We start from the raw sequence: 21,943 nt of genomic DNA on the forward strand, positions 1-21,943 counted from the left end.
CTGGAACAGGCAGAACCTGTTCTGTCGCTTAAACTGTTGGAACTGTTGGAACGGCCTCAGGGCTGAAAGACCTGGAGCTGAAAGACCTGGAGCCTCTGAAGCCTTATTAAAGTGCACTAACTGCAGGAGCTGAAAGACCAGGAGCTGAAAGACCAGGAGTCTCTGGCCTGACTCCACACACACCAATGCAACAAATGAAATCCTGCAGAAATAAACTGTGAAACTGCAGAAGGACAAGTTACAGAAAGTGCATAATAAATCTGTAAAGCCTGACTTTCCTGAAGCCCCGTCATACTGTACGACGTCCATGGGGAAAATTGTATTCATCTATACAATCATCAAGGCAACTTTACTTATACTGCGCATTTCGTTTACAAAAGAAAATATTCCAAATGACAATCAGGTTAAGTTCAGGCAAAAAAGGGCGGCACGGTAGCGCAGAGGTTAGCGCTCTCGCTTCACAGCTTCACCGGGTTCGATTCCCACCTCCACGGGGCCTTTCTGTGTGGAGTTTGCATGTTCTCCCCGTGTCTGCGTAGGTTTTCTCCGGGCATGTGTGTGAGTGAATGTATGGTGGTGTCAGAGGGTCAGAGGGTGTGTAGTCGCGAAAGCGCTTCTGACAGTCTCCCCCAGGGGAAACTGAAGCTACAAATGTAGTTTAACCACCACCCAGTATGGAGTGAATGTACAATTGTCTCATGTAAAGCGCTTTGTGACCATGTCTGTGAAAGGCGTTATATAAATAAAGATCGTCGTCAAAGCACAAATATAAAAACACATGGGAAACACACAGTGCACCTGGGGAGGGGCGCCGGCCTGTGGACTGGAGGGCGGGGCTGGGGGAGTTTGTGAACACAGAGGGATGTGGGGCGTGGCCAGGGAGGGGGTGTGTGTGCAGTTATTTGCATAGTCCTTGAAGTGAATGTTGTGACTGAATGTTTGTAAATATAGTCACAGAAGCGTCAGTCCGGATCTGGTTTAGCTCCGGGACGTGACCCCCGGGTGGGGAAAGCTGACGGTGCTGATGGTGTGCGAGAGATCAGGTCCAGCTGCTTCAATCTCCTCTCAGGAGGAACAGAATTATTACAGTATTAGTTCATCAGTTTATTATAAATAAGCTTTTTCTTTTCTTGGTCTCAGCATAAGTTCAGTTCTCCAGAGCAGGAAGTTCCTTCACAGTCGCCCTCCTGTTGTCCGTCTCCACAGCGAGCTGCAGGTCATCCATCACTGTGCATTACTTTCCTGTATAAGTCCGTCACTCGGTCACTCCCTCGGTCACTCCCTCGGTCACTCCCTCGGTCACTCCCTGCTCCAAAGTGCGACTTTGCGTCCTCCGGCGGTCCGTGCAGCTTCTCACCCACGTGCTCTGGATTTGGTCTTGCCTCCTCAGGAACCTGGCGAACCGCATTATCACCACTGGCGGATCGTTGTCTCTCCTCTGTGGGAGTGGGTCACAGGCCTCCATGTCTTCTCCTCTGTGGGAGTGGGTGTCAGGCCTCCATGTCTTCTCTCCTCTGTGGGAGTGGGTGGCGAAGTTGGCCCGAGAGAGAATGGGGCGACTCTGGCTATGTTCTTTAGATCTTTGTGATATTCTTAATGTGTGGAATAAACGCCAGCTCAGAGTCAAAGATCACACCCAGGTTCTTCACGCGTCGCTCTGAGACTGAACAGACTCAAAGTACGTTTTTGTTTTTGTTCCAGGTTTGAAGATGGGCTGCTTCACCTTCGTCAAAGTCATGATGCTGCTCTTCAACCTCCTCATCCTCGTGAGTCACACGACACTCAGACCTTTCAGACACTCAGACCTTTCAGACACTCAGACCTTTCAGACACTCAGACCTTTCAGACGCTCAGACCTTTCAGACGCTCAGACCTTTCAGACGCTCAGACCTTTCAGACACTCAGACCTTTCAGACGCTCAGACCTTTCAGACGCTCAGACCTTTCAGACGCTCAGACCTTTCAGACCTTTCAGACCTTTCAGACACTCAGACCTTTCAGACGCTCAGACCTTTCAGACACTCAGACCTTTCAGACACTCAGACCTTTCAGACACTCAGACCTTTCAGACACTCAGACCTTTCAGACGCTCAGACCTTTCAGACGCTCAGACGCTCAGACCTTTCAGACACTCAGACCTTTCAGACGCTCAGACCTTTCAGACACTCAGACCTTTCAGACACTCAGACCTTTCAGACGCTCAGACCTTTCAGTCACTCAGACCTTTCAGACACTCAGACCTTTCAGACGCTCAGACCTTTCAGACACTCAGACCTTTCAGACGCTCAGACCTTTCAGACACTCAGACCTTTCAGACACTCAGACCTTTCAGACACTCAGACCTTTCAGACACTCAGACCTTTCAGACACTCAGACCTTTCAGACACTCAGACCTTTCAGACACTCAGACCTTTCAGACGCTCAGACCTTTCAGACACTCAGACCTTTCAGACGCTCAGACCTTTCAGACACTCAGACCTTTCAGACGCTCAGACCTTTCAGACACTCAGACGCTCAGACCTTTCAGACCTTTCAGACGCTCAGACCTTTCAGACACTCAGACGCTCAGACCTTTCAGACCTTTCAGACGCTCAGACCTTTCAGACACTCAGACCTTTCAGACCTTTCAGACACTCAGACCTTTCAGACACTCAGACCTTTCAGACCTTTCAGACGCTCAGACCTTTCAGACACTCAGACCTTTCAGACACTCAGACCTTTCAGACACTCAGACCTTTCAGACACTCAGACCTTTCAGACGCTCAGACCTTTCAGACGCTCAGACGCTCAGACCTTTCAGACGCTCAGACGCTCAGACCTTTCAGACACTCAGACCTTTCAGACGCTCAGACCTTTCAGACCTTTCAGACACTCAGACCTTTCAGACGCTCAGACCTTTCAGCCACTCAGACCTTTCAGACACTCAGACCTTTCAGACGCTCAGACCTTTCAGACACTCAGACCTTTCAGACACTCAGACCTTTCAGACACTCAGACCTTTCAGACGCTCAGACCTTTCAGACCTTTCAGACACTCAGACCTTTCAGACAATCAGACCTTTCAGACGCTCAGACCTTTCAGACCTTTCAGACGCTCAGACCTTTCAGACGCTCAGACCTTTCAGACACTCAGACCTTTCAAACGCTCAGACCTTTCAGACCTTTCAGACACTCAGACCTTTCAGACACTCAGACCTTTCAGACGCTCAGACCTTTCAGACACTCAGTCCTTTCAGACGCTCAGACCTTTCAGCCACTCAGACCTTTCAGACGCTCAGACCTTTCAGCCACTCAGACCTTTCAGACACTCAGTCCTTTCAGACCTTTCAGACCTTTCAGACGCTCAGACCTTTCAGCCACTCAGACCTTTCAGACACTCAGTCCTTTCAGACCTTTCAGACCTTTCAGACGCTCAGACCTTTCAGCCACTCAGACCTTTCAGACACTCAGTCCTTTCAGACCTTTCAGACCTTTCAGACGCTCAGACCTTTCAGACCTTTCAGACCTTTCAGACGCTCAGACCTTTCAGACGCTCAGACCTTTCAGACACTCAGTCCTTTCAGACGCTCAGACCTTTCAGCCACTCAGACCTTTCAGACACTCAGACCTTTCAGACACTCAGTCCTTTCAGACGCTCAGACCTTTCAGACGCTCAGACCTTTCAGACACTCAGACCTTTCAGACCTTTCAGACACTCAGTCCTTTCAGACGCTCAGACCTTTCAGACACTCAGTCCTTTCAGACGCTCAGACCTTTCAGACACTCAGACCTTTCAGACGCTCAGACCTTTCAGACACTCAGACCTTTCAGACCTTTCAGACACTCAGTCCTTTCAGACGCTCAGACCTTTCAGACGCTCAGACCTTTCAGACACTCAGACCTTTCAGACCTTTCAGACACTCAGTCCTTTCAGACCTTTCAGACACTCAGACCTTTCAGACCTTTCAGACACTCAGTCCTTTCAGACACTCAGACCTTTCAGACGCTCAGTCCTTTCAGACGCTCAGACCTTTCAGACGCTCAGACCTTTCAGACACTCAGACCTTTCAGACACTCAGTCCTTTCAGACGCTCAGACCTTTCAGACGCTCAGACCTTTCAGACACTCAGACCTTTCAGACCTTTCAGACACTCAGACCTTTCAGACCTTTCAGACACTCAGACCTTTCAGACGCTCAGACCTTTCAGACACTCAGTCCTTTCAGACGCTCAGACCTTTCAGACACTCAGACCTTTCAGTCACTCAGACCTTTCAGACACTCAGACCTTTCAGACACTCAGACCTTTCAGACGCTCAGACCTTTCAGCCACTCAGACCTTTCAGACACTCAGACCTTTCAGACCTTTCAGACACTCAGACCTTTCAGACGCTCAGACCTTTCAGACCTTTCAGACACTCAGACCTTTCAGACCTTTCAGCCACTCAGACCTTTCAGACCTTTCAGACACTCAGACCTTTCAGACGCTCAGACCTTTCAGACACTCAGACCTTTCAGACCTTTCAGACACTCAGACCTTTCAGACGCTCAGACCTTTCAGACACTCAGACCTTTCAGACCTTTCAGACACACAGACCTTTCAGACACTCAGACCTTTCAGACCGTTCAGACGCTCAGACCTTTCAGACACTCAGACCTTTCAGACACTCAGACCTTTCAGACACTCAGACCTTTCAGACACTCAGACCTTTCAGACACTCAGACCTTTCAGACGCTCAGACCTTTCAGACACTCAGACCGTTCAGACGCTCAGACCTTTCAGCCACTCAGACCTTTCAGACACTCAGACCTTTCAGACACTCAGACCTTTCAGACCTTTCAGACACTCAGACCTTTCAGACACTCAGACCTTTCAGACACTCAGACCTTTCAGACGCTCAGACCTTTCAGACGCTCAGACCTTTCAGACGCTCAGACCTTTCGGACACTCAGACCTTTCAGACACTCAGACCTTTCAGACACTCAGACCTTTCAGACGCTCAGACCTTTCAGACACTCTGACCTTTCAGACACTCAGACCTTTCAGACCTTTCAGACGCTCAGACCTTTCAGACACTCAGACCTTTCAGACACTCAGACCTTTCAGACACTCAGACCTTTCAGACACTCTGACCTTTCAGACACTCAGACCTTTCAGACCTTTCAGACGCTCAGACCTTTCAGACACTCAGACCTTTCAGACGCTCAGACCTTTCAGACGCTCAGACCTTTCAGACGCTCAGACCTTTCAGACGCTCAGATCTTTCAGACGCTCAGATCTTTCAGACGCTCAGATCTTTCAGACACTCAGACCTTTCAGACCTTTCAGACGCTCAGACCTTTCAGACCTTTCAGACACTCAGACCTTTCAGACGCTCAGACCTTTCAGACACTCAGACCTTTCAGACGCTCAGACCTTTCAGACGCTCAGACCTTTCAGACCTTTCAGACACTCAGACCTTTCAGACGCTCAGACCTTTCAGACGCTCAGACCTTTCAGACAATCAGACCTTTCAGACGCTCAGACCTTTCAGACGCTCAGACCTTTCAGACCTTTCAGACGCTCAGACCTTTCAGACCTTTCAGACACTCAGACCTTTCAGACGCTCAGACCTTTCAGACACTCAGACCTTTCAGACGCTCAGACCTTTCAGACACTCAGACCTTTCAGACCTTTCAGACGCTCAGACCTTTCAGACAATCAGACCTTTCAGACACTCAGACCTTTCAGACGCTCAGACCTTTCAGACACTCAGACCTTTCAGACGCTCAGACCTTTCAGACGCTCAGACCTTTCAGACACTCAGACCTTTCAGACGCTCAGACCTTTCAGACACTCAGACCTTTCAGACGCTCAGACCTTTCAGACGCTCAGACCTTTCAGACGCTCAGACACTCAGACCTTTCAGACGCTCAGACCTTTCAGACGCTCAGACACTCAGACCTTTCAGACGCTCAGACCTTTCAGACGCTCAGACACTCAGACCTTTCAGACGCTCAGACCTTTCAGACGCTCAGACACTCAGACCTTTCAGACGCTCAGACGCTCAGACCTTTCAGACACTCAGACCTTTCAGACACTCAGACCTTTCAGACACTCAGACCTTTCAGACGCTCAGACCTTTCAGACACTCAGACACTCAGACCTTTCAGACCTTTCAGACGCTCAGACCTTTCAGACACTCAGACCTTTCAGACACTCAGACCTTTCAGACGCTCAGACCTTTCAGACACTCAGACCTTTCAGACACTCAGACACTCAGACCTTTCAGACCTTTCAGACGCTCAGACCTTTCAGACGCTCAGACCTTTCAGACGCTCAGACACTCAGACCTTTCAGACACTCAGACGCTCAGACCTTTCAGACCTTTCAGACGCTCAGACCTTTCAGACCTTTCAGACACTCAGACCTTTCAGAAACTCAGACCTTTCAGACACTCAGACCTTTCAGACGCTCAGACCTTTCAGACACTCAGACCTTTCAGACGCTCAGACCTTTCAGACACTCAGACCTTTCAGACACTCAGACACTCAGACCTTTCAGACCTTTCAGACGCTCAGACCTTTCAGACGCTCAGACCTTTCAGACGCTCAGACACTCAGACCTTTCAGACCTTTCAGACGCTCAGACCTTTCAGACCTTTCAGACGCTCAGACCTTTCAGACCTTTCAGACACTCAGACCTTTCAGAAACTCAGACCTTTCAAACACTCAGACCTTTCAGACGCTCAGACCTTTCAGACGCTCAGACCTTTCAGACGCTCAGACACTCAGACCTTTCAGACGCTCAGACGCTCAGACCTTTCAGATGCTCAAACCTTTCAGACACTCAGACCTTTCAGACACTCAGACGCTCAGACCTTTCAGACGCTCAAACCTTTCAGACACTCAGACCTTTCAGACGCTCAGACCTTTCAGACGCTCAGACCTTTCAGACCTTTCAGACGCTCAGACCTTTCAGACGCTCAGACACTCAGACCTTTCAGATGCTCAAACCTTTCAGACCTTTCAGACACTCAGACGCTCAAACCTTTCAGACACTCAGACCTTTCAGACGCTCAGACCTTTCAGACGCTCAGACCTTTCAGACACTCAGACCTTTCAGACGCTCAGACCTTTCAGACACTCAGACGCTCAGACCTTTCAGACGCTCAGACCTTTCAGACACTCAGACGCTCAGACCTTTCAGACGCTCAGACCTTTCAGACACTCAGACCTTTCAGACGCTCAGACACTCAGACCTTTCAGACACTCAGACGCTCAGACCTTTCAGACGCTCAGACCTTTCAGACACTCAGACCTTTCAGACGCTCAGACACTCAGACCTTTCAGACGCTCAGACGCTCAGACCTTTCAGACGCTCAGACCTTTCAGACACTCAGACCTTTCAGACACTCAGTCCTTTCAGACGCTCAGACCTTTCAGACCTTTCAGACACTCAGACGCTCAGACCTTTCAGACGCTCAGACCTTTCAGACACTCAGACCTTTCAGACACTCAGACCTTTCAGACGCTCAGACCTTTCAGACACTCAGACCTTTCAGACACTCAGTCCTTTCAGACGCTCAGACCTTTCAGACGCTCAGACCTTTCAGACGCTCAGACCTTTCAGACCTTTCAGACGCTCAGACCTTTCAGACACTCAGACCTTTCAGACGCTCAGACCTTTCAGACACTCAGACCTTTCAGACGCTCAGACCTTTCAGACACTCAGACCTTTCAGACGCTCAGACCTTTCAGACACTCAGACCTTTCAGACACTCAGACCTTTCAGACGCTCAGACCTTTCAGACACTCAGACCTTTCAGACGCTCAGACCTTTCAGACGCTCAGACCTTTCAGACACTCAGACGCTCAGACCTTTCAGACGCTCAGACCTTTCAGACGCTCAGACACTCAGACCTTTCAGACGCTCAGACGCTCAGACCTTTCAGACACTCAGACCTTTCAGACCTTTCAGACACTCAGACGCTCAGACCTTTCAGACGCTCAGACCTTTCAGACGCTCAGACACTCAGACCTTTCAGACGCTCAGACGCTCAGACCTTTCAGACACTCAGACCTTTCAGACGCTCAGACGCTCAGACCTTTCAGACACTCAGACGCTCAGACCTTTCAGACACTCAGACCTTTCAGACGCTCAGACCTTTCAGACACTCAGACCTTTCAGACACTCAGACCTTTCAGACACTCAGACCTTTCAGACACTCAGACCTTTCAGACACTCAGACCTTTCAGACACTCAGACGCTCAGACCTTTCAGACGCTCAGACCTTTCAGACACTCAGACCTTTCAGACACTCAGACCTTTCAGACGCTCAGACCACACACAGAAGAAAAATCCCCTCATTATTTCATGTAGGATTTATTCAGAAACGTTCACCGATGAAGCTGTTTTCCACAAATGCTTTTACCCCAAACTCTGGAACATCATCTGCATAACCCCTGATGTTTCCCTGATGTTTCCCTGATGTTTCTCTGATGTTTCCCTGATGTTTCCCTGATGTTTCTCTGATGTTTCGTTTCCCTGATGTTTCTCTGATGTTTCCCTCATGTTTCTCTGATGTTTCTCTGATGTTTCCCTGATGTTTCCCTGATGTTTCCCTGATGTTTCTCTGATGTTTCTCTGATGTTTCCCTGATGTTTCCCTGATGTTTCCCTGATGTTTCTCTGATGTTTCCCTGATGTTTCCCTGATGTTTCTCTGATGTTTCCCTGATGTTTCCCTGATGTTTCCCTGATGTTTCCCTGATGTTTCTCTGATGTTTCCCTGATGTTTCTCTGATGTTTCTCTGATGTTTCTCTGATGTTTCTCTGATGTTTCCCTGATGTTTCTCTGATGTTTCCCTGATGTTTCTCTGATGTTTCCCTGATGTTTCCCTGATGTTTCCCTCATGTTTCTCTGATGTTTCTCTGATGTTTCCCTGATGTTTCCCTGATGTTTCCCTGATGTTTCTCTGATGTTTCTCTGATGTTTGACTGATGTTTCCCTGATGTTTCCCTGATGTTTCCCTCATGTTTCTCTGATGTTTCCCTGATGTTTCTCTGATGTTTCCCTGATGTTTCCCTCATGTTTCCCTGATGTTTCTCTGATGTTTCCCTGATGTTTCCCTGATGTTTCTCTGATGTTTCCCTGATGTTTCCCTGATGTTTCCCTCATGTTTCTCTGATGTTTCTCTGATGTTTCCCTGATGTTTCCCTGATGTTTCCCTGATGTTTCTCTGATGTTTCTCTGATGTTTCTCTGATGTTTCTCTGATGTTTCCCTGATGTTTCTCTGATGTTTCCCTGATGTTTCCCCGATGTTTCCCTGATGTTTCTCTGATGTTTCCCTGATGTTTCCCTGATGTTTCTCTGATGTTTCTCTGATGTTTCTCTGATGTTTCTCTGATGTTTCTCTGATGTTTCTCTGATGTTTCCCTGATGTTTCCCTGATGTTTCCCTGATGTTTCCCTGATGTTTCTCTGATGTTTCTCTGATGTTTCCCTGATGTTTCTCTGATGTTTCTCTGATGTTTCCCTGATGTTTCCCTGATGTTTCTCTGATGTTTCGTTTCCCTGATGTTTCCCTGATGTTTCTCTGATGTTTCTCTGATGTTTCCCTGATGTTTCCCTGATGTTTCTCTGATGTTTCCCTGATGTTTCCCTGATGTTTCCCTCATGTTTCTCTGATGTTTCTCTGATGTTTCCCTGATGTTTCCCTGATGTTTCCCTGATGTTTCTCTGATGTTTCTCTGATGTTTCTCTGATGTTTCTCTGATGTTTCCCTGATGTTTCTCTGATGTTTCCCTGATGTTTCCCCGATGTTTCCCTGATGTTTCTCTGATGTTTCCCTGATGTTTCCCTGATGTTTCTCTGATGTTTCTCTGATGTTTCTCTGATGTTTCTCTGATGTTTCTCTGATGTTTCCCTGATGTTTCGTTTCCCTCATGTTTCCCTGATGTTTCCCTGATGTTTCTCTGATGTTTCCCTGATGTTTCCCTGATGTTTCTCTGATGTTTCTCTGATGTTTCCCTGATGTTTCTCTGATGTTTCCCTGATGTTTCCCTGATGTTTCTCTGATGTTTCTCTGATGTTTCTCTGATGTTTCCCTGATGTTTCGTTTCCCTCATGTTTCCCTGATGTTTCCCTGATGTTTCTCTGATGTTTCCCTCATGTTTCCCTGATGTTTCCCTGATGTTTCTCTGATGTTTCCCTCATGTTTCCCTGATGTTTCTCTGATGTTTCTCTGATGTTTCCCTGATGTTTCTCTGATGTTTCTCTGATGTTTCTCTGATGTTTCCCTGATGTTTCCCTGATGTTTCCCTGATGTTTCTCTGATGTTTCTCTGATGTTTCCCTGATGTTTCCCTGATGTTTCTCTGATGTTTCCCTGATGTTTCTCTGATGTTTCCCTGATGTTTCTCTGATGTTTCCCTGATGTTTCCCTGATGTTTCCCTGATGTTTCCCTGATGTTTCCCTGATGTTTCTCTGATGTTTCCCTGATGTTTCCCTGATGTTTCCCTGATGTTTCTCTGATGTTTCCCTGATGTTTCCCTGATGTTTCCCTGATGTTTCTCTGATGTTTCCCTGATGTTTCCCTGATGTTTCTCTGATGTTTCCCTGATGTTTCCCTGATGTTTCTCTGATGTTTCCCTGATGTTTCCCTGATGTTTCTCTGATGTTTCTCTGATGTTTCCCTGATGTTTCCCTGATGTTTCTCTGATGTTTCCCTGATGTTTCCCTGATGTTTCTCTGATGTTTCCCTGATGTTTCTCTGATGTTTCTCTGATGTTTCTCTGATGTTTCCCTGATGTTTCCCTGATGTTTCTCTGATGTTTCCCTGATGTTTCCCTGATGTTTCCCTGATGTTTCTCTGATGTTTCCCTGATGTTTCCCCGATGTTTCCCCGATGTTTCCCCGATGTTTCCCCGATGTTTCTCTGATGTTTCTCTGATGTTTCCCTGATGTTTCTCTGATGTTTCCCTGATGTTTCCCTGATGTTTCTCTGATGTTTCTCTGATGTTTCTCTGATGTTTCTCTGATGTTTCCCTGATGTTTCCCTGATGTTTCTCTGATGTTTCTCTGATGTTTCCCTGATGTTTCCCTGATGTTTCCCTGATGTTTCTCTGATGTTTCTCTGATGTTTCTCTGATGTTTCTCTGATGTTTCCCTGATGTTTCCCTGATGTTTCCCTGATGTTTCGTTTCCCTGATGTTTCCCTGATGTTTCCCTGATGTTTCCCTGATGTTTCTCTGATGTTTCTCTGATGTTTCTCTGATGTTTCTCTGATGTTTCCCTGATGTTTCCCTGATGTTTCTCTGATGTTTCTCTGATGTTTCCCTGATGTTTCCCTGATGTTTCCCTGATGTTTCCCTGATGTTTCCCTGATGTTTCTCTGATGTTTCCCTGATGTTTCCCTGATGTTTCGTTTCCCTGATGTTTCCCTGATGTTTCTCTGATGTTTCCCTGATGTTTCCCTGATGTTTCCCTGATGTTTCTCTGATGTTTCCCTGATGTTTCCCTGATGTTTCCCTGATGTTTCTCTGATGTTTCCCTGATGTTTCCCTGATGTTTCTCTGATGTTTCCCTGATGTTTCCCTGATGTTTCTCTGATGTTTCCCTGATGTTTCCCTGATGTTTCTCTGATGTTTCTCTGATGTTTCCCTGATGTTTCCCTGATGTTTCTCTGATGTTTCCCTGATGTTTCCCTGATGTTTCTCTGATGTTTCCCTGATGTTTCTCTGATGTTTCTCTGATGTTTCTCTGATGTTTCCCTGATGTTTCCCTGATGTTTCTCTGATGTTTCCCTGATGTTTCCCTGATGTTTCCCTGATGTTTCTCTGATGTTTCCCTGATGTTTCCCCGATGTTTCCCCGATGTTTCCCCGATGTTTCCCCGATGTTTCTCTGATGTTTCTCTGATGTTTCCCTGATGTTTCTCTGATGTTTCCCTGATGTTTCCCTGATGTTTCTCTGATGTTTCTCTGATGTTTCTCTGATGTTTCTCTGATGTTTCCCTGATGTTTCCCTGATGTTTCTCTGATGTTTCTCTGATGTTTCTCTGATGTTTCCCTGATGTTTCCCTGATGTTTCCCTGATGTTTCTCTGATGTTTCTCTGATGTTTCTCTGATGTTTCTCTGATGTTTCCCTGATGTTTCCCTGATGTTTCCCTGATGTTTCGTTTCCCTGATGTTTCCCTGATGTTTCCCTGATGTTTCCCTGATGTTTCTCTGATGTTTCTCTGATGTTTCTCTGATGTTTCTCTGATGTTTCCCTGATGTTTCCCTGATGTTTCTCTGATGTTTCTCTGATGTTTCCCTGATGTTTCCCTGATGTTTCCCTGATGTTTCCCTGATGTTTCCCTGATGTTTCTCTGATGTTTCCCTGATGTTTCCCTGATGTTTCGTTTCCCTGATGTTTCCCTGATGTTTCTCTGATGTTTCTCTGATGTTTCCCTGATGTTTCCCTGATGTTTCTCTGATGTTTCCCTGATGTTTCCCTGATGTTTCCCTGATGTTTCGTTTCCCTGATGTTTCCCTGATGTTTCTCTGATGTTTCTCTGATGTTTCCCTGATGTTTCCCTGATGTTTCCCTGATGTTTCTCTGATGTTTCCCTGATGTTTCTCTGATGTTTCCCTGATGTTTCCCTGATGTTTCCCTGATGTTTCCCTGATGTTTCCCTGATGTTTCTCTGATGTTTCCCTGATGTTTCCCTGATGTTTCGTTTCCCTGATGTTTCTCTGATGTTTCTCTGATGTTTCCCTGATGTTTCCCTGATGTTTCTCTGATGTTTCCCTGATGTTTCTCTGATGTTTCCCTGATGTTTCCCTGATGTTTCCCTGATGTTTCTCTGATGTTTCTCTGATGTTTCCCTGATGTTTCTCTGATGTTTCCCTGATGTTTCTCTGATGTTTCTCTGATGTTTCCCTGATGTTTCCCTGATGTTTCTCTGATGTTTCTCTGATGTTTCTCTGATGTTTCCCTGATGTTTCTCTGATGTTTCTCTGATGTTTCCCTGATGTTTCCCTGATGTTTCTCTGATGTTTCTCTGATGTTTCTCTGATGTTTCCCTGATGTTTCCCTGATGTTTCTCTGATGTTTCTCTGATGTTTCTCTGATGTTTCCCTGATGTTTCTCTGATGTTTCTCTGATGTTTCCCTGATGTTTCGTTTCCCTGATGTTTCCCTGATGTTTCCCTGATGTTTCTCTGATGTTTCCCTGATGTTTCCCTGATGTTTCGTTTCTCTGATGTTTCCCTGATGTTTCCCTGATGTTTCGTTTCCCTGATGTTTCCCTGATGTTTCCCGGATGTTTCCCTGATGTTTCTCTGATGTTTCTCTGATGTTTCCCTGATGTTTCTCTGATGTTTCTCTGATGTTTCCCTGATGTTTCCCTGATGTTTCTCTGATGTTTCTCTGATGTTTCTCTGATGTTTCCCTGATGTTTCTCTGATGTTTCCCTGATGTTTCCCTGATGTTTCCCTGATGTTTCTCTGATGTTTCCCTGATGTTTCTCTGATGTTTCCCTGATGTTTCGTTTCCCTGATGTTTCCCTGATGTTTCCCTGATGTTTCCCTGATGTTTCCCTGATGTTTCCCTGATGTTTGTCTGATGTTTCCCTGATGTTTCCCTGATGTTTCGTTTCCCTGATGTTTCCCTGATGTTTCCCTGATGTTTCTCTGATGTTTCTCTGATGTTTCCCTGATGTTTCTCTGATGTTTCTCTGATGTTTCCCTGATGTTTCTCTGATGTTTCTCTGATGTTTCCCTGATGTTTCCCTGATGTTTCGTTTCCCTGATGTTTCCCTGATGTTTCTCTGATGTTTCTCTGATGTTTCCTTGATGTTTCCCTGATGTTTCTCTGATGTTTCTCTGATGTTTCCCTGATGTTTCGTTTCCCTGATGTTTCCCTGATGTTTCCCTGATGTTTCTCTGATGTTTCTCTGATGTTTCCCTGATGTTTCCCTGATGTTTCGTTTCCCTGATGTTTCCCTGATGTTTCCCTGATGTTTCTCTGATGTTTCTCTGATGTTTCCCTGATGTTTCTCTGATGTTTCTCTGATGTTTCCCTGATGTTTCTCTGATGTTTCTCTGATGTTTCCCTGATGTTTCCCTGATGTTTCGTTTCCCTGATGTTTCCCTGATGTTTCTCTGATGTTTCTCTGATGTTTCTCTGATGTTTCTCTGATGTTTCCCTGATGTTTCCCTGATGTTTCTCTGATGTTTCTCTGATGTTTCTCTGATGTTTCCTTGATGTTTCCCTGATGTTTCCCTGATGTTTCCCTGATGTTTCCCTGATGTTTCTCTGATGTTTCTCTGATGTTTCTCTGATGTTTCCCTGATGTTTCCCTGATGTTTCCCTGATGTTTCCCTGATGTTTCCCTGATGTTTCTCTGATGTTTCTCTGATGTTTCCCTGATGTTTCCCTGATGTTTCTCTGATGTTTCTCTGATGTTTCCCTGATGTTTCCCTGATGTTTCTCTGATGTTTCTCTGATGTTTCTCTGATGTTTCTCTGATGTTTCCCTGATGTTTCCCTGATGTTTCTCTGATGTTTCTCTGATGTTTCCCTGATGTTTCCCTGATGTTTCTCTGATGTTTCTCTGATGTTTCCCTGATGTTTCCCTGATGTTTCCCTGATGTTTCCCTGATGTTTCTCTGATGTTTCTCTGATGTTTCCCTGATGTTTCCCTGATGTTTCGTTTCCCTGATGTTTCCCTGATGTTTCGTTTCCCTGATGTTTCCCTGATGTTTCCCTGATGTTTCCCTGATGTTTCGTTTCCCTGATGTTTCCCTGATGTTTCGTTTCCCTGATGTTTCCCTGATGTTTCGTTTCCCTGATGTTTCCCTGATGTTTCTCTGATGTTTCCCTGATGTTTCTCTGATGTTTCCCTGATGTTTCCCTGATGTTTCCCTGATGTTTCCCTGATGTTTCTCTGATGTTTCCCTGATGTTTCCCTGATGTTTCTCTGATGTTTCCCCGATGTTTCCCTGATGTTTCTCTGATGTTTCCCTGATGTTTCCCTGATGTTTCCCTGATGTTTCTCTGATGTTTCCCTGATGTTTCCCTGATGTTTCCCTGATGTTTCTCTGATGTTTCCCCGATGTTTCCCTGATGTTTCCCTGATGTTTCTCTGATGTTTCCCCGATGTTTCCCCGATGTTTCCCTGATGTTTCCCTGATGTTTCCCTGATGTTTCTCTGATGTTTCCCCGATGTTTCCCCGATGTTTCTCTGATGTTTCTCTGATGTTTTCCCGATGTTTCCCTGATGTTTCCCCGATGTTTCCCCGATGTTTCCCCGATGTTTCCCCGATGTTTCCCCGATGTTTCCCCGATGTTTCTCTGATGTTTCCCTGATGTTTCCCTGATGTTTCCCTGATGTTTCCCTGATGTTTCTCTGATGTTTCCCTGATGTTTCCCTGATGTTTCTCTGATGTTTCCCTGATGTTTCCCTGATGTTTCCCTGATGTTTCTCTGATGTTTCCCTGATGTTTCCCTGATGTTTCTCTGATGTTTCCCTGATGTTTCCCTGATGTTTCTCTGATGTTTCCCTGATGTTTCCCTGATGTTTCCCTGATGTTTCCCCGATGTTTCCCCGATGTTTCCCTGATGTTTCCCTGATGTTTCTCTGATGTTTCCCTGATGTTTCTCTGATGTATCCCTGATGTTTCCCTGATGTTTCTCTGATGTTTCTCTGATGTTTCTCTGATGTTTCTCTGATGTTTCCCTGATGTTTCCCTGATGTTTCCCTGATGTTTCTCTGATGTTTCCCTGATGTTTCTCTGATGTTTCCCTGATGTTTCTCTGATGTTTCTCTGATGTTTCTCTGATGTTTCTCTGATGTTTCCCTGATGTTTCCCTGATGTTTCGTTTCCCTGATGTTTCCCTGATGTTTCCCTGATGTTTCTCTGATGTTTCCCTGATGTTTCCCTGATGTTTCTCTGATGTTTCTCTGATGTTTCTCTGATGTTTCCCTGATGTTTCCCTGATGTTTCCCTGATGTTTCTCTGAAGTTTCTCTGATGTTTCCCTGATGTTTCTCTGATGTTTCTCTGATGTTTCCCTGATGTTTCTCTGATGTTTCCCTGATGTTTCCCTGATGTTTCTCTGAAGTTTCTCTGATGTTTCCCTGATGTTTCTCTGATGTTTCTCTGATGTTTCCCTGATGTTTCTCTGATGTTTCCCTGATGTTTCCCTGATGTTTCCCTGATGTTTCTCTGATGTTTCCCTGATGTTTCCCTGATGTTTCCCTGATGTTTCCCTGATGTTTCTCTGATGTTTTTCTGATGTTTCCCTGATGTTTCCCTGATGTTTCCGTGATGTTTCTCTGATGTTTCTCTGATGTTTCTCTGATGTTTCCCTGATGTTTCTCTGTTGTTTCCCTGATGTTTCCCTGATGTTTCCCTGATGTTTCTCTGTTGTTTCCCTGATGTTTCCCTGATGTTTCCCTGATGTTTCCCTGATGTTTCCCTGATGTTTCCCTGATGTTTCTCTGATGTTTCTCTGATGTTTCCCTGATGTTTCTCTGATGTTTCTCTGATGTTTCCCTGATGTTTCTCTGATGTTTCTCTGATGTTTCTCTGATGTTTCCCTGATGTTTCTCTGATGTTTCCCTGATGTTTCCCTGATGTTTCCCTGATGTTTCCCTGATGTTTCTCTGATGTTTCTCTGATGTTTCTCTGATGTTTCTCTGATGTTTCTCTGATGTTTCTCTGATGTTTCCCTGATGTTTCCCTGATGTTTCTCTGATGTTTCTCTGATGTTTCCCTGATGTTTCCCTGATGTTTCTCTGATGTTTCTCTGATGTTTCTCTGATGTTTCTCTGATGTTTCCCTGATGTTTCCCTGATGTTTCTCTGATGTTTCTCTGATGTTTCCCTGATGTTTCCCTGATGTTTCGTTTCCCTGATGTTTCCCTGATGTTTCGTTTCCCTGATGTTTCCCTGATGTTTCCCTGATGTTTCCCTGATGTTTCGTTTCCCTGATGTTTCCCTGATGTTTCGTTTCCCTGATGTTTCCCTGATGTTTCGTTTCCCTGATGTTTCCCTGATGTTTCTCTGATGTTTCCCTGATGTTTCTCTGATGTTTCCCTGATGTTTCCCTGATGTTTCCCTGATGTTTCCCTGATGTTTCTCTGATGTTTCCCTGATGTTTCCCTGATGTTTCCCTGATGTTTCCCTGATGTTTCTCTGATGTTTCCCCGATGTTTCCCTGATGTTTCTCTGATGTTTCCCTGATGTTTCCCTGATGTTTCCCTGATGTTTCTCTGATGTTTCCCTGATGTTTCCCTGATGTTTCCCTGATGTTTCTCTGATGTTTCCCCGATGTTTCCCTGATGTTTCCCTGATGTTTCTCTGATGTTTCCCCGATGTTTCCCTGATGTTTCCCTGATGTTTTTCTGATGTTTCCCAGATGTTTCTCTGATGTTTCCCTGATGTTTCCCTGATGTTTCCCTGATGTTTCCCCGATGTTTCCCTGATGTTTCTCTGATGTTTCTCTGATGTTTTCCCGATGTTTCCCTGATGTTTCCCTGATGTTTCCCTGATGTTTCCCTGATTTTTCCCTGATGTTTCTCTGATGTTTCCCTGATGTTTCCCTGATGTTTCCCTGATGTTTCTCTGATGTTTCCCCGATGTTTCCCCGATGTTTCCCTGATGTTTCCCTGATGTTTCTCTGATGTTTCCCCGATGTTTCCCTGATGTTTCCCTGATGTTTCCCTGATGTTTCCCTGATGTTTCTCTGATGTTTCCCCGATGTTTCCCTGATGTTTCCCTGATGTTTCCCTGATGTTTCCCTGATGTTTCTCTGATGTTTCCCCGATGTTTCCCTGATGTTTCTCTGATGTTTCTCTGATGTTTCCCCGATGTTTCCCTGATGTTTCCCTGATGTTTCTCTGATGTTTCCCCGATGTTTCCCTGATGTTTCCCTGATGTTTCCCTGATGTTTCCCTGATGTTTCTCTGATGTTTCCCCGATGTTTCCCTGATGTTTCCCCGATGTTTCCCTGATGTTTCCCTGATGTTTCCCTGATGTTTCCCTGATGTTTCTCTGATGTTTCCCCGATGTTTCCCTGATGTTTCCCTGATGTTTCTCTGATGTTTCTCTGATGTTTCTCTGATGTTTCTCTGATGTTTCCCTGATGTTTCCCTGATGTTTCCCTGATGTTTCCCTGATGTTTCTCTGATGTTTCTCTGATGTTTCTCTGATGTTTCCCTGATGTTTCCCTGATGTTTCGTTTCCCTGATGTTTCCCTGATGTTTCCCTGATGTTTCTCTGATGTTTCTCTGATGTTTCTCTGATGTTTCCCTGATGTTTCCCTGATGTTTCTCTGATGTTTCCCTGATGTTTCTCTGATGTTTCCTTGATGTTTCTCTGATGTTTCGTTTCCCTGATGTTTCCCTGATGTTTCTCTCATGTTTCTCTGATGTTTCTCTGATGTTTCTCTGATGTTTCTCTGATGTTTCCCTGATGTTTCTCTGATGTTTCTCTGATGTTTCCTTGATGTTTCTCTGATGTTTCTCTGATGTTTCTCTGATGTTTCTCTGATGTTTCTCTGATGTTTCCCTGATGTTTCCCTGATGTTTCCCTGATGTTTCCCTGATGTTTCTCTGATGTTTCTCTGATGTTTCCCTGATGTTTCTCTGATGTTTCCCTGATGTTTCCCTGATGTTTCCCTGATGTTTCCCTGATGTTTCCCTGATGTTTCTCTGATGTTTCCCTGATGTTTCCCTGATGTTTCCCTGATGTTTCTCTGATGTTTCTCTGATGTTTCTCTGATGTTTCCCTGATGTTTCTCTGATGTTTCTCTGATGTTTCTCTGATGTTTCTCTGATGTTTCTCTGATGTTTCCCTGATGTTTCTCTGATGTTTCTCTGATGTTTCTCTGATGTTTCCCTGATGTTTCGTTTCCCTGATGTTTCCCTGATGTTTCTCTGATGTTTCTCTGATGTTTCTCTGATGTTTCTCTGATGTTTCCCTGATGTTTCTCTGATGTTTCCCTGATGTTTCCCTGATGTTTCCCTGATGTTTCCCTGATGTTTCTCTGATGTTTCCCTGATGTTTCCCTGATGTTTCCCTGATGTTTCTCTGATGTTTCTCTGATGTTTCCCTGATGTTTCCCTGATGTTTCTCTGATGTTTCCCTGATGTTTCCCTGATGTTTCCCTGATGTTTCCCTGATGTTTCTCTGATGTTTCTCTGATGTTTCCCTGATGTTTCTCTGATGTTTCCCTGATGTTTCTCTGATGTTTCCCTGATGTTTCTCTGATGTTTCTCTGATGTTTCCCTGATGTTTCTCTGATGTTTCCCTGATGTTTCCCTGATGTTTTCCTGATGTTTCTCTGATGTTTCTCTGATGTTTCCCTGATGTTTCCCTGATGTTTCCCTGATGTTTCTCTGATGTTTCCCTGATGTTTCTCTGATGTTTCCCTGATGTTTCCCTGATGTTTCTCTGATGTTTCCCTGATGTTTCTCTGATGTTTCCCTGATGTTTCCCTGATGTTTCCCTGATGTTTCTCTGATGTTTCTCTGATGTTTCTCTGATGTTTCCCTGATGTTTCTCTGATGTTTCCCTGATGTTTCTCTGATGTTTCCCCGATGTTTCTCTGATGTTTCCCTGATGTTTCCCTGATGTTTCTCTGATGTTTCCCTGATGTTTCCCTGATGTTTCTCTGATGTTTCCCTGATGTTTCCCTGATGTTTCTCTGATGTTTCCCTGATGTTTCCCTGATGTTTCCCCGATGTTTCCCTGATGTTTCTCTGATGTTTCCCTGATGTTTCTCTGATGTTTCCCTGATGTTTCGTTTCCCTGATGTTTCCCTGATGTTTCCCTGATGTTTCGCTGATGTTTCCCTGATGTTTCTCTGATGTTTCCCTGATGTTTCTCTGATGTTTCCCTGATGTTTCGTTTCCCTGATGTTTCCCTGATGTTTCCCTGATGTTTCTCTGATGTTTCTCTGATGTTTCTCTGATGTTTCCCTGATGTTTCTCTGATGTTTCCCTGATGTTTCTCTGATGTTTCTCTGATGTTTCTCTGATGTTTCCCTGATGTTTCTCTGATGTTTCCCTGATGTTTCTCTGATGTTTCCCTGATGTTTCTCTGATGTTTCCCTGATGTTTCTCTGATGTTTCTCTGATGTTTCTCTGATGTTTCCCTGATGTTTCCCTGATGTTTCTCTGATGTTTCCCTGATGTTTCGTTTCCCTGATGTTTCCCTGATGTTTCCCTGATGTTTCTCTGATGTTTCTCTGATGTTTCTCTGATGTTTCCCTGATGTTTCGTTTCCCTGATGTTTCCCTGATGTTTCCCTGATGTTTCCCTGATGTTTCTCTGATGTTTCCCTGATGTTTCTCTGATGTTTCCCTGATGTTTCCCTGATGTTTCTCTGATGTTTCTCTGATGTTTCCCTGATGTTTCCCTGATGTTTCCCTGATGTTTCTCTGATGTTTCTCTGATGGTTCCCTGATGTTTCCCTGATGTTTCCCTGATGTTTCCCTGATGTTTCTCTGATGGTTCCCTGATGTTTCTCTGATGTTTCCCTGATGTTTCGTTTCCCTGATGTTTCCCTGATGTTTCCCTGATGTTTCTCTGATGGTTCCCTGATGTTTCTCTGATGTTTCCCTGATGTTTCGTTTCCCTGATGTTTCCCTGATGTTTCCCTGATGTTTCCCTGATGTTTCTCTGATGTTTCTCTGATGTTTCTCTGATGTTTCTCTGATGTTTCCCTGATGTTTCCCTGATGTTTCTCTGATGTTTCTCTGATGTTTCCCTGATGTTTCTCTGATGTTTCCCTGATGTTTCCCTGATGTTTCCCTGATGTTTCTCTGATGTTTCCCTGATGTTTCTCTGATGTTTCTCTGATGTTTCTCTGATGTTTCTCTGATGTTTCTCTGATGTTTCCCTGATGTTTCTCTGATGTTTCTCTGATGTTTCCCTGATGTTTCCCTGATGTTTCTCTGATGTTTCCCTGATGTTTCCCTGATGTTTCTCTGATGTTTCCCTGATGTTTCCCTGATGTTTCTCTGATGTTTCCCTGATGTTTCCCTGATGTTTCCCCGATGTTTCCCTGATGTTTCCCTGATGTTTCCCTGATGTTTCTCTGATGTTTCTCTGATGTTTCCCTGATGTTTCCCTGATGTTTCCCTGATGTTTCTCTGATGTTTCTCTGATGTTTCTCTGATGTTTCCCTGATGTTTCCCTGATGTTTCCCTGATGTTTCTCTGATGTTTCCCTGATGTTTCCCTGATGTTTCTCTGATGTTTCCCTGATGTTTCCCTGATGTTTCGTTTCCCTGATGTTTCCCTGATGTTTCCCTGATGTTTCTCTGATGTTTCTCTGATGTTTCCCTGATGTTTCCCTGATGTTTCCCTGATGTTTCTCTGATGTTTCCCTGATGTTTCCCTGATGTTTCGTTTCCCTGATGTTTCCCTGATGTTTCCCTGATGTTTCCCTGATGTTTCCCTGATGTTTCCCTGATGTTTCCCTGATGTTTCTCTGATGTTTCTCTGATGTTTCTCTGATGTTTCCCTGATGTTTCCCTGATGTTTCCCTGATGTTTCCCTGATGTTTCCCTGATGTTTCCCTGATGTTTCTCTGATGTTTCCCTGATGTTTCCCTGATGTTTCTCTGATGTTTCCCTGATGTTTCCCTGATGTTTCGTTTCCCTGATGTTTCCCTGATGTTTCCCTGATGTTTCTCTGATGTTTCTCTGATGTTTCCCTGATGTTTCCCTGATGTTTCTCTGATGTTTCTCTGATGTTTCCCTGATGTTTCCCTGATGTTTCCCTGATGTTTCTCTGATGTTTCTCTGATGTTTCTCTGATGTTTCCCTGATGTTTCCCTGATGTTTCTCTGATGTTTCCCTGATGTTTCCCTGATGTTTCCCTGATGTTTCTCTGATGTTTCTCTGATGTTTCCCTGATGTTTCCCTGATGTTTCTCTGATGTTTCTCTGATGTTTCCCTGATGTTTCTCTGATGTTTCTCTGATGTTTCCCTG

At 45.0% G+C, this 21,943-nt stretch overlaps 2 protein-coding genes across 2 annotated transcripts in view; both read left to right on the forward strand.

Annotated features, from left to right (window-relative positions):
- LOC306964897 (NACHT, LRR and PYD domains-containing protein 14-like) overlaps positions 1–21,943 on the forward strand; it is a 318,924-nt gene that overhangs the window by 237,720 nt on the left and 59,261 nt on the right. The gene's annotated exons all lie outside the window — the stretch shown is intronic.
- tspan1 (tetraspanin 1) overlaps positions 1–21,943 on the forward strand; it is a 46,089-nt gene that overhangs the window by 1,782 nt on the left and 22,364 nt on the right. The window contains exon 2 of the mRNA XM_079557722.1: positions 1,702–1,766. Within this exon, the coding sequence (XP_079413848.1) occupies positions 1,710–1,766 (57 nt within the window). The 5' untranslated portion in view covers positions 1,702–1,709. The remainder of the gene's footprint in view (positions 1–1,701; positions 1,767–21,943) is intronic.

This window comes from Gobius niger (assembly GCF_951799975.1).
Source record: "Gobius niger genome assembly, chromosome: 6".
In the NCBI taxonomy this organism is placed as follows: Eukaryota; Metazoa; Chordata; class Actinopteri; order Gobiiformes; family Gobiidae; genus Gobius; species Gobius niger.